Consider the following 18,999-nt stretch of genomic DNA (forward strand, 5'->3'; position numbering starts at 1 on the left):
GTTCCAAATCTGGCGATCCCCCATCGACAAATAGGCTACCTCAGGTACCCCCTTGGTAGGCTGTCGGTATAAACGACAACGGTGACGGCAGGGAGGGGAGCGAGCGAGGGCAACCCAAAGAAAAGGTTTGGGATGGACGTGAATGGGCAATAAATAAGGGGTAGAGGTATGCTTCTAGACTTTTTAGTCCACTATAGTCACCCAAGGGACTGGAGGACTAACCTTTTAGTCCTCAAAGTTCCTATATTTGGCAGTTTAGAAATTAAAATTGGCAAAAAAAAAAGACTAAACACGGCCTGAGTGCTGGCTTGCTTGGAAGGTCAGGATGATGGCGCCCTGGCATGGCTGTGCCTGTGCCTGCCACCAGGCCCTGGCATCGCATCGCTTCCTGCTGGAACGCTGAACCCTACCCTCTCTACAACACCACATTTACTGCCTTACCTTCAACAGGACATCCGTGGACTATCATCGACCCTTCTCCCCCTCTCTCACACTCTCTCTCTCTCTCTGAGAAATGTGGGTCTTGTTGCCCGCAGAAATGTTTGCAGAGGCGACTGTGCGAGTGTAAGTGCTACAGTAACATCGCCGGACCGGACGTTTCAGAGAGCTTCGGTGGTAGTGGTAGCCCGTAGCCCAGGCCTTCTCGGCAAACCACCAGAAATGGAAGCCGTGGTAACACAGGCACACAGCCATAAGTGTGGAAGCATAAAGGATAGGCATCCTCCATGAATCTCTCGATCCAAACTCCTTAGCTCTTTTCATGTTTCACCGCAGAGGCGGCACCACAAAGGTGATGATGAACTTTTCTTTGCATCCTCTCGCGATACCACTTGAATGAATGAACAGTAAATTACGACTTCTATGCTTGCCTAGTAGTACAAGGCACGGGGAGATCGTGTTGTTGCTTGTTATTGCATTCTTGCATTCGACTCCTTAGCTCTTTTCATGTTGCTTGTTGCATGCTTGCATTGCAGCGTAGCATGACCATAACCAGAGGCCTAGCTAGCACTTGACTACTCTATCGCTCACACACTCATGAAAGGCACTGTTGCGTCCTCGTCCGTTGCTCCAGCTGCACCCTGTGGTGTGGTTGCCTCCTCTCAGCTGTCGCTGTCGCAAATTAAACTTTGGTGTGTACCCTTTCCGAAAAAAGAGTAGCGAGGGCATGCAGGAGCCTGTGGACTGTGGTATGTACCCGCTGGCTAAACAGGACAGTCTCCCTCCATTAGAGGAGAAAAGCCTGGATCGTACAGCCTGTTCATTGCTGATACACATGGGTTTGTGTGCGGGTGGGTGGAGCCTGCAGTGCAGGCTGCTCTGATCGCCCAAACTCCTACCTTTGGATGCTGCCGCTGCAGGCCGCTGCAGCAGCGGCGAATGGCCGGATGCACGTGCCTACGCGAGCAGCGATTGCCGGGGCTAGTGCGCTGTCAGCAGCGCAGTTAGTGGAGGCTTGATGACTCCCGGCGATCCCAATTCAAGTGCCGCCTGTCAGCAGCGCTGTGCTCCTCTTAACTTTAATTTGACCACCCAATGTCCTCTCAGCTAGTAGGCCCCACTCTCAGCTGTGGAAACCGTGTATTTGAACGTACGGAGGCAAACTTTGTTTATATTTTTTTTCACTAATGACCTGTCGAATTATAAGTACGTTTACAGTACAAGAATTACATAAATAGATTCATGTTCAAAATACTTTGACGAACCTACTGTATATGTGGTCAGGATATACTAGCTTTGAAGAACGAGTGGACACAAAATTTAAGGAGAAGCTAAGGTTCAAAATTGGAATCAACAAGCCGCGCGCACTTTTCTGCCTTGATTATTAAAAAAAAACTTTTCTGCCTTGTACTGCTTCGAGAAAGCCGGCCTTTGTTCTCCCTGTCAGGTCAGCCACAGGAGGCCACGCTGGTTCACTGTTTTTAGCTAACGTGCTTCTTCTTGCCATGGCCCATGGCAAATAGTAGTCCAAAGCATCTCCACCATCTCCCGTATCCACACTCCAACAGTAGCTGTTGCTACAGTGGACCCGTACGTGTTGGCACGTCCTCGCGAAAAAACTAAATACGGCTGCTACAGCACAGGGTAATTCCAACCTGTTTTCAACAGGCCACCAGCTTTAGTTTTGCTTGCGAACGTGACAGGCAGCAGTACCATATTTTGGGACATGTGGCGCGTGGCACTTGGGGCAACCATACGGCGATGCGTCCGTGTCCCGCCCGTCCGCCTGGCCGCTTTTCCACGGCCGTGGACCCTCTCGTTTTCCTTTTCCCGTCGTTCTAGACTGGCTTGTCCGTCCCCTGTCGCGCCGGACCGTCGTCTCGTCGTCGTCCCAGCCCAGCCCAGGCTTCCTTTTTGTCTTGTCGAATTGACGTGCGCGAGGCGACGGACGGACGGACGTGGCTTCCAGCTGCCGCTTTCCGGGTGCCGAGTACCGACCGACGACGACGTGGGTAAAAGGCAAAAACACCATGTCGTCACGGCTGCCCAGCAGGGGGTGGCGCTGGCAGGGCGTACAAAAGGTGTGGAATGGAGTGCGTGCTTTTTTTTTGGGATTTGTTTGGACTTTGGAGAGGAGAGGAGCATGCAACTGCCGAAATTCAAACCATTGTTGATGGTGTCTTTATTTTGTCCTAATCGATATGTTTATGGTGTTTGCAAGGACGACGACCGCCGTAGTAGCTTTGCATGCATGGACGGCCTCACGACGCGGATCAACTTGGCTATAAATGTAGCTTTCAGGATTTTTTGGTACTTGTTTTAGAGGCTCCATCAACTACTAGTCAAATTTCTGTAGCATGATTGATGGGACAATAAACATGGTATATGACTTGCAAGCTGTTCATTGTAGCTTCTCATGGCTGTGCTGCGGCTGTAGCGTCACACTTCTAGTACTCTGAACACAGCCGCGGCTATAGCTGCAGCGTCTCCCCACTTCTAGTGCTCTGATCGGGGAAGGGATTAGAGGGTTGGGAGCGCTCGAGAGTTGGCTTATGGAACGAGATGGAGAACAGTGGACATAACAGTCTGAGCTTCTGGCTGCCGAACAGCTAGGCTATTTTACAGCCGCAGCTCTAAAGCGAACAGGCTCTTAGTGCACGATTATTTCTCATTGGGTGTGTTGCAAGAAGCGAACCGTGGACTGCATAGAGAACCTCTTAAACCCGGTTTGGATCCCGCAAGATTTTGAGAATCCGGAAGCTAGACAGCTTCCAAACATACTAGATAGTGAAGCAGATTTCGAAATCCAGACTATCGGATTCTCAAAATCCCGAAAGCTGGAGCGGGGTAGCTTTTAGAAGCTACCGAATGGAGAAATTAACGTTTTGACTATACTCATCCGGCTAAATTATACCCAATATGTCATTCCAACTACCCCTACTCTCTCATCCTCATCAGTTGCCCCTGGCTTTCCATCTCCCGCGGACCCACCACCTCCTCCCCACCCAAGTGCCGGCGGCTCGCCGCCCTCAACTCCGCCCCCACTGCGCCTCCCCGCAGGTTCATGCCTAGATGCCGGCGGGTCCACTGTCCTAGCTCACAGCGCTTGCCTCCACCTCGACGGTTGTCGCGCTCGTGTTGATGCAAAAAATGGACTTCAGGCTTCTGCGTTGAACAACACGGAGGAACTGTGAGATCTGCTTAACTCCTGTGCAGGCTCCAAATCGGCTCGCAAAGGTGCAAGGCGTGCCAGTCAATTTGACATGAAAATTGATAAGGTAAACATTAAATTCCTGAGCCAATCAGCGGCGACGCCTTTCGAACTCATGGGTAGGTGAGGGATATAGGTACCCCATGGGTTCCTATCGACTAGGATACTAGCTGGACCTGATAAGTGGGCCTGCCCGACCACGGCGTGCGGGCCGAGGACATGGACATACTTGGAGTACGTGACAAGGCAACCATACAGTTCAAATCTGCCCGGATATCGTGGAACGCCTACTGTAGTCTGACTCAGATTACCTTCCATGTAACTACCGAGTAGATTAGATTCAAACCAATTTGTAACCCTAGGTCATCATCCTACATAAGGCGGCCAAGGGAGCCTTCTGAGGGCATCAAATCTCAAACCAACAATACAATCCACGTATACAGGACGTAGGGTATTACTCTCCGGAGGTCCGAACCTGTCTAAAACCCTCGTGTCCCTTGTGTTCTCGCGATCACCTTCGAGTTCTTAGTTGCGCAATCACCCTCACCTACAAATCAACCACTTAGGTAACCCCTGGTGGACTGCTGGGCTTATAAATTCGACAGTTAGCGCGCCAGGTAGGAGTGATTGTGAGATGCTCCTAGCAACCTCGATGGCATCCCGCCCCGACGTTGTTTTCCCCGAGTGCATGAAGGACTACCTCGCCAACCCAATCCAGATTTGTTTCGGGACCATGCCGGCAGATTCCGATCCGGTTGCTTCTTTCGTCAACTCGACGTCTTCCATCGACTCGGCGTCCACCGCTAGCTCAGCTTTCGTCAGATCTGCTCCGACGAGATAAGTTCTCCGTCCAAGGATCATCACGCCGCTTGCCCCGCAGGTCGGCGATCTTTCTCTCTTCGAGAGGGTCCCAGATCTACTTGCTGCCGCCCGTCTACCCATGCCCTCCAACCTGATCGCGGGGCTAGATTGCATCAGCAGCACTATCGCTGAGTGCATGATTTGTCTAAGGCAGCACTATGCTCAACCATGTCAGCGCAGGGTCCTTCCCTCACCCCCTTCGGCATGAGGAACTCGGCTGTTGTGTTCTTCGCAAACCTCGCGTAGTCCTTCCAGATCCAATCTAAAGACCCACCTGAACCCGCCTAGTTTCCGAACTGTGGTGAGTTTCAGGTCCCTTGCATCATTCTGATGCCGAATCTCTATGGAAGCGACAATGAGAGAAACTCCTCCATGCCAAATCGTGAAACCTTCGTGGTCTTCGTTGACAAGCCACCCTTGGATGGAGAAACTTCTTCTCAGGAAGGAGGCCGCAACGTCAGAAACCAGAACCACGCGGCACGGCGCCAACAGGAGCAAGCCAACGCCCAGCAGCAACCTGCTGCTAACGCGAAGGCAGCAAGCGACCAACACCAGCCACTGTGCGACGACGACGGCAATACCGACCAAGATGGTGCCCGGGCCAGACGCAGGTGTTCTGCGCGCACCCGCAATCTACTAGCCGACCTCAAGGAGACTGACCACAATGTCTTCACCACACCCTAGACTAACCTGGGGGCTGTTTTCACCGACCTGGAAAACCTTCCAGACTTGAATCAAATAGGGAGGATCCGGGCGCATCTTCAAGTCACCAACACCCAAATTGAGGAGCGGGCCCACAACCGGTCCGCACACTCTCGGTCCACAGCTACCCAACACTCTCGGAGCCAATCCGAGAATAACAGATATGACCACTGCTGAGGCGATCACGCGGGAGGTCGGCTAGAGCCAGTCCGCGAAGAAGAAGTGGAGCAGAATGCCAACCCACCCGCTAACAACGATCATTAGCACGACAACCACGATAATCGCCGCTGCGGCAAGAGAGGTGACGACGAGGACTGAGGCCGACCAGGTCAGCAACATGATCTCCGTGAAGAGTTGTGTGACCTCCGCGACCACCACGACCTCCGCCCCGACCTCATCAATCATCATCAAGAGCGGGAAGAGGCCGGGCTCTGCCGCCGCGCTGAGTACGACAGCGACTATGGCGCTTCTGGACTCAACTACGACACTAAATGCGAGGACCACCGTCGCTAGGAAGATGAGATGCGTCGCCACGCAGACTACGACCGCATGTACAGCGCCGCTGAAAATGCTTACGACCCACCTAGGCGCGACAACAACAGACACCCCAGGGCTCCACCCGTCGAGTAATACCTAGACGACGACATGACGATCGATGGCTTCGCTGCCTTCACTCCACACCTCAGGGCTGTCGACTACCAACCACATTCAAGCTGACCATCAATGAACAGTACGATGGTCACTCCAACCCCACCATCTAGCTCAAGATGTACAGTACCGCGGTGAAAGCCGCCAACGGCACCTACGACTAGATGGTAGCCTACTTCCCGGTGGTGATGGGTCCCGCTCCGCTCTTGTGGCTGGAGAACCTGCCTCCGAACAACATCGACAGTTGGGGTCAACTCGCTAGAGTTTTCACCCAGAATTACCAGGCTACCTATAGCCGACCTGGTAATATGGAGAAACTTGGCCAAGTCCGCTAGCGGACGTGTGAAACTATCCGGGAGTACGCCAACCGTTTTTTCGAGAACCACAATGGGCTAGCTAGTGTCGAGGACCATGACATCATCTAGTATTTCCACTCCGGCTTGACGAACTGCCCCATGTTCTGCAAGTTGTACGAGGCTGACACCAAGATGGTCGAGTAGATGATGGAAGTTGTCAACAAATAGGCAGACATAGAGGAGGCACGCGAAAGTACAATTCCAGGGCGTCAAACATCGCTAGAGCGACGACTACGATCAACCGATCCATGATGAACACCAAGCGTGACCGGAGTCCCGACTTCGAAAAAGGGCCCGCGAGTACCTCGCTGCTAAAGGCGATCCAGCTAGGCCAACCACCTTCCTCCAGGAAGAGTTTGACGAAACCATCAGCGCTCCATACCCCTTCCACAAGGATGCACGCCATAATCTTCGGGGCTGCACAGTCCTCAAAAAAGAGCTCGGCGTCCTAGTGGAGTTCAAGCAACCCTGTCACAACAACTACCGTCAAGACGATAACAGGCGTGACTACCGCTACCATGATGACCGCGACGATCGTGGCCGTGATGACCGTTTCTGCGACGACCGCTGCCGTGATGACCTTGGCCGTGACGACCGCTACTGCGACGACTGCCTCCACGATGACCGCGATGACCGTGACAACCGCGACAACCAGAACCGAGAGGAGCACCACCACCAGCCACACCCAGACACCCACCGGCCCGGCGCCGACCAGAATGGGGAGTTCCAGCGACCGGAGCAACAGGTCAACATCATCGTGGACGGCCCCAACGCTTTCTGCAGCAACCGCAAGCAGAAACTGCATGAGGGAGAGGTGCACTTTGTCTTCATGCAACTAGTCCAGTATCTGTGCTGGTCAGAGCAATCCATAACCTTCTCCAGGCAAGATCATTGGAACCACATCCCAGATCCCGGGTCCTACCCGCTGGTGGTCTGCACGACCATAGACCGGGCCCTACTCCCTAAGGTGCTGATCGATGATGATAGCAGCCTCAACATCGTCTTCACTGAGACCTTAAAGTGCATGGACTTCAACTTTGAGCGGCTCTAACCCTGTGAAGAACCCTTTTACGGCATCATCCCTAGCAAAGGTTCCTACCCAATTGGCCGAGTTGTTTTGTCGGTCACCTTTGGCACGCAGACCAACTACCGCACGTAGTACCTCACATTTGAGGTGGTGAACTTCAAGAGTTCGTACCATGCCATCCTTGATAGGCCCATGCGCGAGGTTCATGGCGATCCCGCACCACACCTACCTCGTCCTCAAGATGCCGGCTCCAAACGGAGTCCTCTCTGTCTACGGTGATGTCGAGACATCGTAGTGCGACACCGAGGAAGTCCATCTCATGGAAGCCCTGGAGTACTCAGCCAAGGCCACCGCCATGGAGGCTGAGGCCCAAAAGATGGACAAAGAACAGCTCATGATCCTAGAGACGGAGCCGACACCCACGGCGCTACAGCCCGACCCTAGGGTCAAGAAGATCTGTCTCGGCCTTAAAGACCCGACCAAGCCAGCCCTCATAGGTGGCGACCTCTCTAAGAAATAGGAACTTGTGCTCACCAGTTTCCTCTAGGAAAACTCGGATATATTCGCGTGGAAGCCATCCGATATGCCCAATGTCCCGAGGGAGCTGGCTGAGCACTCCTTGGACTTGAGCAAGACTGCATAGCCGGTTAAGCAAAAACTTCGCCGCTTCACCCAAGATCGCAAGGAGGCCATTAGGGTAGAATTAAATAAGCTCCTAGGCGTCGGATTCATCCATGAATGTAAGCATCCCAACTGGTTAGCAAATCCAGTCCTTGTAAAAAAGAAAATCGGTGAATGGAGAATGTGTACTAATTACATCGACCTAAACAAGCACTGCCCTAAGGACCCCTTCCCTCTTCCATGCATCAACCAAGTCATAGACTCTACGGCAGGGAGCATCCTGCTTTGCTTCCTCGACTGCTACTTGGGCTATCACCAGATTGCCCTTGATTCTACTAACCAAGATAAGGCGGCGTTCATAACGCCCTTCAGCATCTACTGCTACAACACCATGACCTTTGGGTTGATAAACGTCGACACCACCTACCAGAAGGCGATCCAGGATTGCCTCGCGACACAGCTGCAAAGGAACGTCGAGGCCTACATCAATGATGTGGTTGTCAAAACTAAGGATGAGGAAAGCTTTATAGCCGACCTTGCAGAGACCTTCAACAGCCTCCAGGCTTACCGCTAGAAACTGAACTCGAGCAAGTGTGTCTCTGGTGTCCTATCTGGAAAGCTCCTGAGCTTCATGGTCAGCCGGCATGGCATCGAGACCAACCCCGTCAAGGTGGATGCAATCAGAAACATGGTGAAACCATCTAATAGTAAGGACGTCATGAAGCTTATTGGCATGATGGTGGCCCTCATCCGCTTCATCAGCAAACTTGGAGAAAAAGGTCTGCCCTTCTTCAAGTTGCTCAAAAAGGCGGACAAGTTCGAGTGGGATGACGAGGCCAGCAAGGTACTTGAGGAGCTCAAAGCTTTCCTTACCACTCCCCCCGTCATGACAGCCCCGGTTGACCAAGAAACGTTGTACCTCTACATCTCCGCAACGATGGACATTGTCAACAACATATTAGTTTTGGAATGCAAAGAGCTCGGCCATGCATATATGGTGCAACGACCGGTGTACTATGTTAGCGAGGTTCTCAGCGACTCCAAGATCCGCTACACTTAGGTTCAGAAATTCCTCTACGCAGTTCTGATCTCGTCAAGCTACGCTACTACTTCCAGGCACACAAAATCCGCATGGTATCCTCGTACCCCATCGGTGAAATCCTCCACAACAAGGATGTCAACGGTCGAGTTATCAAGTGGTCCGTGGAGCTTGGCGAGTTCAACCTCAATTTCAGCCCGTATCATGTGATCAAGTCGCAGATCCTGGCCGACTTTGTAGCTGAGTGGACGAAGATCCAGAAGCCACCCTCTCTAGAAATGCTAGAACACTAGACTATGTACTTTGATGGCGCCCTCAACCTTGAAGAAACTGACGCAGGGATCCTCTTCATATCCCCCAAAGGCGAATAGCTCAAGTATGTGCTCCAGATCCACTACAAGGCCACCAACAACGGAACCGAGTACGATGCTCTCATCCTTGCGTACGGCGACTCCAAGGTCGTCATCGAGCAAATCAACAAGAATTGGGATTGCACCAAGGAGTCCATGGGTGCTTACTTCGCAAAAATCCGTAAACTTGAGGCCCACTTTGATGGTCTTGAGTTCCACCATATACCCAGGGACCACAACTTGAGGCCCACTAAGCAATAGCGGAAGCATTCTACAAAGGCCAATACCACAGGTAGCGTTGGGTGCGGAAGCGACCTCCTACTCGAAATCCTCGGCGACGAAGTCCGGGTCTTCCTCTGAAGCAACAAAACAAGGGTGAGTACAAAAGTACTCAACAAGTCCAACCCCATCCACGGAGGGGGGTACAATCAAGAATATGCACAGGATATATCAAGGATAAGGCTAGAGTTTATTTGCAATAAAGCTAGATTTTTAACACATGCACGGGTTCATTTTCAAAAGAATTTTCGCAAAGCATTTGTTTTAATAACCAAATCAATAAGTGGGGTTGATCCTACACAAAGGATCCAAGTTTTAATGCTACCGGACTCCTCATCCGCAGTAGCTCACGGCACAACTGCCGAAAAAATCCAACACACACCATGAAAATCATCCATCTCCCAAACACTATTCATGTGTCCAAGCTGTAACTCGTACAATGCCGTGGACATGGCTACCCGGATAGGTTTAAACTTTGCAGAGGTGTACACTTTACCCACAGGTAGGGTACCGCAGCACGATCACCTTAGTGTCGGTGCAAATCCTATCAAAGCAATTACCCACCTTAGCTAAGTCTGACTAGCCAACACGGAAGCAACCAAGGGGTTAATGACCTACCAATGAGGTCTCAACCGGGATCTAAGTCACACAGTTCTTACTCCTTCTCCATGGTCTCCCGTTGCTCACCATCTCTCCTGATGGCTAACAAACCAGCTAGTGGGATTTATGCTAAGCCATTGCCACATACAACGGTCAAGTGGTTGCACGATAAATTGGGTTACGCAAGATGGCACATCAACTCAGTCCTTAACCGTGACAAGCTGGATATCTCCCAACCTGCTCAACCACAAAGGTACGAGCCCAACTTGGCATTTCACACAAGAAACACCAATCCATCTCATCTAAACATTTTCTTTCCTTTATTTCCCGAAAACCTATTTTTCTCATTTAAAAACACTCACACCTTTGTTCTTTGATAAAACACATTGTAGTCATGATTGAATTGTGATAAGTAACAAGGTCCTAAGCATTCTAGCAGTAATTAACATCCAAACAGAGCAAGTCATATTTAGAGATAATTATAGGACATCAAAGAATAATCATAACAATCAAGGGTGGCTATCCAATCGTGTTTCAGTAGTAAAACAATATGCAATTTTTCTAAAACAAGCCAATAGGTTGTGTTTGAAAAATTGGGATAAATATGCATCAAAGGGTGAGATTGGACTTGCCGTCCTCAAAGTCAGCCGGGAGTTCTTGCTCGCGATACTGGTCTTCAGGCTCCGACTCGCGGTACTGGGCTTCAAGCTCCTCTTCGGGATCCTCTGCGGTCACTGTGCGATCTACGACACACACAAACAAGCACACACTAAATAAAAGAAAATAAAGTTTTACTCATTGAGCTTGAAGAGAGGGAGTGAACTAAAAATAGAAAAGGATGAGTATTTTTAGGGATTTTTTGGTTGACTCAGCGGAAATATATTTGAGAATGACGTGGTCGAATTTGGGGTTCATTGGAGGGGATTTGACGCATAAAATGACGAGGTAAAGGTGGTTTTAGGGGCTAAATAGGGGATCAGGGGCTTATTTGTAAGGAGTCAGGGACCTCTTTGTAAATATTTTTGGAAGTGGAAGGGTCTCTGATGAAAAAGGGAAAGAGAGAGATGGGAGGGTTTGGATGCAAAAAGGAAAAGCGGATGGGTAAAATTGCAAAATGGTCTTTTCTTCTTCCTCGAGAGAGAAACATCTCGCGAGGAACAGGAGGGGGACGGCCGGTTGGGGAGAGGCGGCGCCGGGGCACGGTGATTGCCAGAATAGGGGGAAAACAGAGAGGAGACCGAGAGGGTTCGATTCCTCTCCTTACCTCGGGCTGAGGCGGCTCGTGGAGGTGGCTCCGCGGCGGCGGGCGGGAGACAGCGGGAGTGGCACTGGAAGCTCGGGAGCGAGGGGAAGTTGGCTAGGAAGCTTGGTGGTGTAGTGGAGAGCAGAGCGGAGGCACTTTTATAGGCTAGAGGCAAAGGGGAGGGGGCTGCCGACAGACGGCGCACAGGAATGGGTGGAGTTAATGGCGGCCGGAATGTGAAGTGTCCCCACATAAGTAGAGACTAAATGTGATCCAATTATCAGTCCCAGGAGGCTGATAACACATTTATTCAACAGATAGTTCAGTAACCGTACAACTCCCAAAGGAGCGGGCGGGCAAGCCACACCCAAAGCAAGACTAAAGCGATAACAATACAAATCCAAGTTGCAGTCCAGTCGGACTCCGGGCTGCAATCGGAACTAAGCGTCAGCGGAAGCATCCTGCAAAAGGGCCAACACCGCAGGCAGCGTTGGGTGCAGACGCAACCTCCTACTCGAAGTCCTCGGCGACGAAGTCCGGATCCTCCTCTGAAGTAACAACACAAGGGTGAGTACAAAAGTACTCAGCAAGTCCAACCCCATCCACGGAGGGGAAAACAACAAGAATATGCATATGAATCATCAAGGATAAAGCTATGGTTATTTGCAATAAAGTTGAATTTTAAACACATGCAGGGTTTCATTTTAACGAAGTTTCAGGAAAACATTTTAATAAACGATATATCAAGTGGGGGTTGATCCTACACAAAGGATCCAAGTTTTATCGCTACCGGACTCCCCGTCCGCCGTAGCGCGCGGCACAACTGCCGGACACTTCCAAAATTCCACACACCCACACACGCAGTACATACCAGTCATCCCCCAAAAACTAGTTGTGTGACCGAGCCGTAACTCGTCCAATGCCGTGGACATGGCTACCCGGATAGGTTTTAACTCTGCAGAGGTTGTACACTTTTCCCACAAGTAGGGTACCGTAACGCGATCACCTTAGTGACGGTACGGATCCTAGCAAAGCCATTACCCACCTTAGCCAATACTGACTAGTCAACACGGAAGCACCCAAGGGATTAACGACCCATCCACGGGGCCAAAACCGGGACCTAAGTCACCAAGTGCTTAGTCCTTTTCCAAGGGCTCCCATTGCTCACCAGCACACCTGAAGCCTAGCAGTTTAGATAGTGGGATTTAGGCTAAGCCGTTGCCCATAGAACGGTCGAGTGGTTGCACGATGATGGAATTAGGCAGGATGACACATCAACTCGGTCCTTAGCCATGACAAGATGGATAACTCCCACTCTGCTCAACCACTAAGGTACGAGCCCAGCACCCCGGTATTCCACACAAGAACACCCATCCATCTCATCCACCACCTCTCTTTACACCCGAAAACCAACTCCACAGTTGAACATACTCACACATTTATTTTCCGAATACACAAATGTAGTCATGATTGAATTTGGATAATGAGTTCCTAAGCATTCTAGCAGTATTTATCATCTAAACAGAGCAACTCATATTTAGAGATAAATATGGGACGACAAGGAATAATCATATCAATCAAGGGGTGGCTATCCAACCATGTCTTGCGATAAAACAATATGCATTTTATAAAACAGGCCAATAGGTTGTGTCTGAAAAACTGGGTATTAAATATGCATCAAAGGGTGAGATTGGACTTGCCGTTCTCAAAGCCTTCCGGGAGCTCCTGCTCGCGGTACTGGTCCTCGGGCTCGGGCTCGCGGTCGAACTCCTCCTCGCGCTCCTCCTCGGGTACTCCGCGATCTACGGCACACACAAACGAGCACACAATAAATAAAAAGGAAAAAGATTTTACCCGTTGAGCTCCGAACAGGAAATATGAACGGAAAATAGGTAGGAGGGGTATTCTCATGAAATTTTGATATGCTTCGGCGGAAATATATGAGAGGAGGCCGTGGTCGAATTTGGGATTGATTGGAGGAAATTTGGCGCATGAAATGACGGGTAAAGGAGTGTTAGGGGCTTTTTAAAAAAAAGGTTTAGGACTGAACCGCGAGAGCAGGGGCCTAACTGTAATTATTTTTGGAATGGTGGGAGGACTTGCTTGCGAATAAGGGAAGCTGGTGGGTTGGATCGCGAGGAGAGGGATTTACCCCTTTCTTCTTCTTGGAGACAATCAGGAGGTGGAGGAAGGGATGGCCGGCGGCGTTCTGGTGGTGGTGGTGGAGGAAGGTAAGGTGCTTCTGGTGAAGGTGTGGAGGTGCAAGGCTCGGCTCCCCCCCTTTTATAGGCGGCGCACGGGCGGGCGAGGGCCGAGGCAATGATGGCGGACGGACCTTTGGCCGGTGGCGTGCCGGGGTGGTGAAGCTCGTGGACGGCGTGGCGGCGTGGTCGACGAGGGCACAGGAGCGGCGACCGGCGACCGGCGACACGACGCGACGCACCCGTCCAAGCACTAGACGCCAAGACGCGAGCGGGCGTGGCACGGGCGTCGTGGCGCGGCGCGGCGCGGCGGCGGCGGGCGCGGTGGTGGGCGCGGGACGGCGTGGGTGGGGGTGCCAGGCGCCAGGCGCAAGTAGAGGGGTGGCAGGGAAATAAAGGAGAGAGAGAAGGAAGAGGAAGGGAGAGGAGGAAGAAAGAGAAGGAAAAAGGGGAAGGGAAAGAAAGAGGAGGAAAAAGAAAGAAGGAAGAGAAGGAAGAAAAGGGAGGGGAAAAAGATGGCGGGAATTGCGGGATTCAACTGCGTGCGTGATGGACTTGATGGGCACGCGGCGAAAATTACGGGGAGCGGAAAAAGAGGGTGGACGAGCCGGGGCCGGCACGGTGGGTCCGACGGAAGGGAAAGGTTTTGACGGAGCTCAGCGGTCGGAAAAATTTTGGAATGCATTTTTAACGAGTGGTTTAATTGAGTGTATTTTTACGGGCGTTACAGAATGCTAGGGCACAAGAGGCACACAGGACAGTGGCGTGGCGAGGTGGAGCGGCGCGTGCGCAGCATGGCAGGGCTGGGGTCATGCGGCGAGGCGAATAGAGATGCGATGGCGTATCCGAACGGCAGTGCGCATGGATGGCGTGGCCGGGCGTTGTCGGCGAGGCGTTGGCGCGGTGCGACGGCACAGGCACGTGGTGAGCCGGGGCGAGCGCGAGCAGCGCGGCAATGGCACAGGGCCGGGGGCATGGTGAGCGTGGCGGGCACTGGTGCGGCATCGTGTGAGAGCGCACTGGGCGTAGGAGCGCGGGCAGGGGTGGGGCCTGGGTGGCGTGCGGCGCGGCGCTGGAGGCAGCGGCGCGGTGGCGCTCGAGCGGCTGGCGCAGCGCGCGTGCGCGTGGTGGCGTGCAAGGTAGGGACACGCATGGGGCCAGCGCGGTGCTGGGCAGGGGTGCAATGCTAGGGGATAGGAGCAAGGCCCAGGCGCCAGAGGTGGCCAAGCGTGCAGGCGCACATGGGCCAAGCGCCAAGCGCAGTGCTGGGCGCGGTGGGGGGCCAGCGCTGGGCACGGCGGGGGGCCAGTGTGGGGCCAAGGGCACGTGCTAGGAATAGGCGCATGTGTGCTGGGAGCTAGGGAGCACAAAGGAAAAAGCAAGGGAGAAAAATTGAAGGGAAAAAGGAAGAGATGGAAAAAGGGAGAAAAAGGAAAGGGAAAAAGGGAAGGAGAAAAGAAAGAGATGGCAGCGATTGCGGGAAAAGATCGTGAGCACGACCGGTGGTCTTCTGTCCAGCATGTGGTGTGATGCGTGGAGAGAGTAAAAGGGGAAAAAAGATGGACGGTGGTTGGCTTGGTGCTAGAACGGTGAATTCGCCGGGAAGATGGGATTTTTGAGAGCTCAAACGGTGAAAGATTTTTAAAATGATTTTTAGCGGGTGATTTCGGTTTGTGAATTTTATGTGCGTTACAGAAGAAGACTGGAGCACCCCATTCATAGCCTTGATCGCCGACCAGATGGCGCTAGAGGACAAAATAGAGCATGAAAAATAAGATCAGTGTAGTGCAAACTACGTCGTCATCGGCAAGGAGCTCTTCAGGAAAGCTGCATCCACAAGCATACTGATGAAGTGCATTCTACGTAGCGAGGACCTCGACCTCCTGCAAGAGATCCACTCAGGATCATGCTGCAACCACGCCACCTTGGGCACTTTGGTCGGTAAGGCCTTCCGCTCTGGTTTCTATTGGCCAACGGCGGTAGCCGACACAAAGGAGCTCGTCCAAAGGTGCAAAGGGTGCCAATTCTTCTTCAAGCAGGAACACTTACCAGCTCAGGCCCTACGCACCATCCCACTATCCTAGCCCTTCGCATACTGGGGGCTAGACATGGTCGGAGCCTTCAAGACCGCTCCAGGCAGCTACATCCACATCTTCGTGGCAGTTGACAAATTCACCAAGTGGATTGAGGTCAAGGCTAAAGCCGCTCAATTCATGGAGGAAATTATGCACCGCTTTGGCATACCCAATACGATCATCACCGACCTTGGCAAGTAGTTCACAGGCTCTGAGTTCTGTGACTTTTGCCAGGACAATCTCATCGATGTGTACTACTCCTCTGTAGCGCACCCGCGCTGCAACGGTCATGTCGAATGTGCGAATGGGATGGTCCTCCAGTCCCTCAAGTCTCGCATCTTCGATGATGCATCCAAGTACGCCACCAACTGGCTACGCAAGCTACCCCATGTCATCTGGGGCCTACGAACAAAGAAGAGCCGGGCTACCAACTACACCCCTTTCTTTATGGTGTATGGCTCAGAGGCTGTCCTTCCATCCGACATGACCTTTGGCGCCCCACGCATCCAGTACTATGAGGAAGGCAAGGCAGAAAATAGTCAGCAGGTCGACAACGACAGCCTTGAAGAGCATCGCATGGTGGCCCTCATCTGGCATGCATGCCACAAGCAGCAGATACGTCGCTACCATGATCAGAACATCAGGGAACGCTGCTTCAACATTGGTGATTTGGTTCTTTGCTGGATCCAGTCCACCAAGAACATGCACAAGCTGGCCGCCCCCTGGGAGGGCCCCTTCATCATCAAATAAGTCATCCAACCAGGCACCTATTGACTCCAATGGGCGGACGGCTCAGGTGTCCCCAATCCATGGAACATTGAGCATCCACTGCACTTCTACCCTTAGATTAAAAGCTATGTACTCTATTTTCCCATTATATTCAATAAATAAAACCTTAGTGGTTCTTTGCATACCTACTGCCTTACTGTTCCTTTTTCCTGAGCTGTTCCTGACACTCGGGGGCTATCCGACCTGTTCGACAGACTACTCACTCTCAAGCTCGGGGGCTCCCCCCAGGCGCCGACCTCTGGGTCACGCATCCTTCTCCTCCCCCTCTCAAGGCAATACAACTAACTCGTGTGGTCAGCATCCTAGCTCATAAAAACCTAGCCAACCTTGCGTTCACCCCTCCTACAAGCTTGAGATCCGATCTCAGTAGGATGCTGGTCAGGAAAGGCTAGGCGTTTAGCGGCTATAGGCCTCAACTACACATTGTCCTATCATATACACCAAGAGAGGGATGAAGCTTCTTTTTCTCCGCATATGATTAAGCTCATTACATCATATGTTTCATCACACAGATTGATACACCTCAAAGTTTACTTTTACAAGTCCACATCATTAATTATGTTCTTTGCTACATCCTGGTACTGGTCCGCTAGCTTGGGAAGCAAGTCCGCATTGAAGTCGGCCGCGACTCCTGTCGCCGCACACTCCAAGGGCAGTCGCGGGAAGTGTGTTGCCAGCAGTGCGAAGACGTTCTTAACGCACTCCACCGCGGTGTCCTTCAACAGCACCTTCAGCCGACCTGGTGCAGCCTTGAGGTGATCCAGCAGTGGCGTTGGTGCGGTTGGGTCGACCTCTGGCTGGACCATATCCATCACGTAGCTGGCTGCCTTGCATAGATCCTCTAGCTCCACGTCTAGCCCTGCAATCACACGTTGGTCCTGCTGAAGATTACGTACAACAGCCTCCAAGCGGCGCTCAGTTTTCTTGCGCACGTTGGCTTCATAGGTCAGCTTTTGCGATACTGCATACTCATGATCGACCGCCGTATCATGCTCTTGCTGAAGGTGTGGATTCGAGTGCTCGCACTCCTTGAGGTGCCACTTGAGCCTTTGCTCCTTCACCGCGGCATATTCTCATTCAACCAAGTTTATGTCAGCGCCAATACTTCAAGAACAAAATTGATTCAATAGGTCAGCACAATGTACCTTTCAAGTGTGCGGTAAGCACGTCCTTCTCCACGACATGGTCCAAGTCCTTTTGCAGGAGTTGGTCGGCATGCTTTGCGGCATCCACTCTAGCCCTCTGGAGGTCAGCCTTGAGCTGCTCTGCCTACAGCCGGTAGTGCTCGGCTTGGTGGATTGCGTCTGCCCTCTGTTGTGCACGTTCAGCTAGACCCTGCATACATAGTAAATAGTTAGAGCTCGGAAAAGATACTGGATTTCAGATACAAGCCCTCTGGGGTGGCGGCAAACTTACATTCAAAAACTCGGTAATCTTCGCGGAAGACTATTGCAGCTCGGCAAGAGCTTTCTGGTCTATCGCTGCGTCCCCAACAAGGCCCGACCTGGAGAACTTCAAGGACTCAAGATCCTCTTCACCGTGTACACCGACGTCAGCGCCTCCGCTGGATCCTTCCGGTGGTGGGTCATCCCTAGGCAATTCCTCCTAGTGAGGATCGACTCCGGCCTCTTCATCAGCAACCTGCTTGACCTCGGGGTTGACCATGGCAATGTCCGCAGCCCCGGAGTCGGCTTCATCATGTTGCTGCATGGGAGCTGACACGACTTTTCCGGTGCAACCTTCTTTGTCTACTCTAGCCTTCGGAGGCCGCGACTGATCAACAGTTCGACCGCTCATCCCCTCGGTCTAGGCTGAGCAACTAGTGAGCTGCGCACCAGCTTCATCAGCCAGCACGGCAATCCTGCATCGCCAGTGCGACAAGCAATTCAAACAAAATAGGCGGCACCAACAGTAACTACAAGATAGACAACATAAGCCAATTGCACTTACATGGTGCTTCGTCACCGTGAACTTTGGGCACAATAGTGGTGGCGGTACTGACGCATCCCCACTGGATCCTCGTGGATCTGCGCCTTCAGCTCCTCCTTGACGCATTCTGCGTCAGCCGCGGTGGTTTCAAGGAGCTCCGACTTCCTTTTCTTGACGACCGGACTCATCATGTTGAACTCTTTGTTTGCCTTGCTAGCTGACCTGGCTGTGGAAGGTGTGCTTGGAGCAGCTTTCTCCCTCTTCTTGCTGGTCATCTTCCTCTTCATGAAGCTCGACTTCTGCGCCTTGGAGGCAGGATGCTTTTGCACGGCTTGCCATGTTCGGCGCCCAACTGGCGGAGTGTCTGTGGCCTAGCCGACCTCTTCTTCTATGCCCTCGTTCGACCTAATGGAGGAATCAGACTCCCACACAAAGGCTGGCATGTGCCTCATTGGGCTCGTTGGTCAGGCGGACCTTGGGCCTCCGCTACTCGGCCCCTCTAGGAAGTGGCGCCGGGCAAACGAATATAAATTCGTTGTCCTAATCAATCAACAAGCAAAGTCAGAAACAATTCAACAGCACAAGCAGTATGCAGAATCAATGCCGTTATAGGTCATACCGGCTTGGATG

The 18,999-nt window shown here is 52.2% G+C and overlaps 1 protein-coding gene across 1 annotated transcript; it reads left to right on the forward strand.

Annotated features, from left to right (window-relative positions):
* Nucleotides 1-15,684: 15,684 nt before the first annotated feature.
* Nucleotides 15,685-16,957, forward strand: LOC117864612 (uncharacterized). The gene is made up of 3 exons (XM_034748739.1): nt 15,685-15,765; nt 15,886-16,315; nt 16,953-16,957. Exons 1-3 carry the CDS (start codon nt 15,685-15,687, stop codon nt 16,955-16,957), a joined length of 516 nt encoding a protein of 171 aa, XP_034604630.1.
* The last annotated feature ends 2,042 nt before the right edge of the window (nt 16,958-18,999 follow it).

Source organism: Setaria viridis, chromosome 7 (genome assembly GCF_005286985.2).
Source record: "Setaria viridis chromosome 7, Setaria_viridis_v4.0, whole genome shotgun sequence".
In the NCBI taxonomy this organism is placed as follows: domain Eukaryota; kingdom Viridiplantae; phylum Streptophyta; class Magnoliopsida; order Poales; family Poaceae; genus Setaria; species Setaria viridis.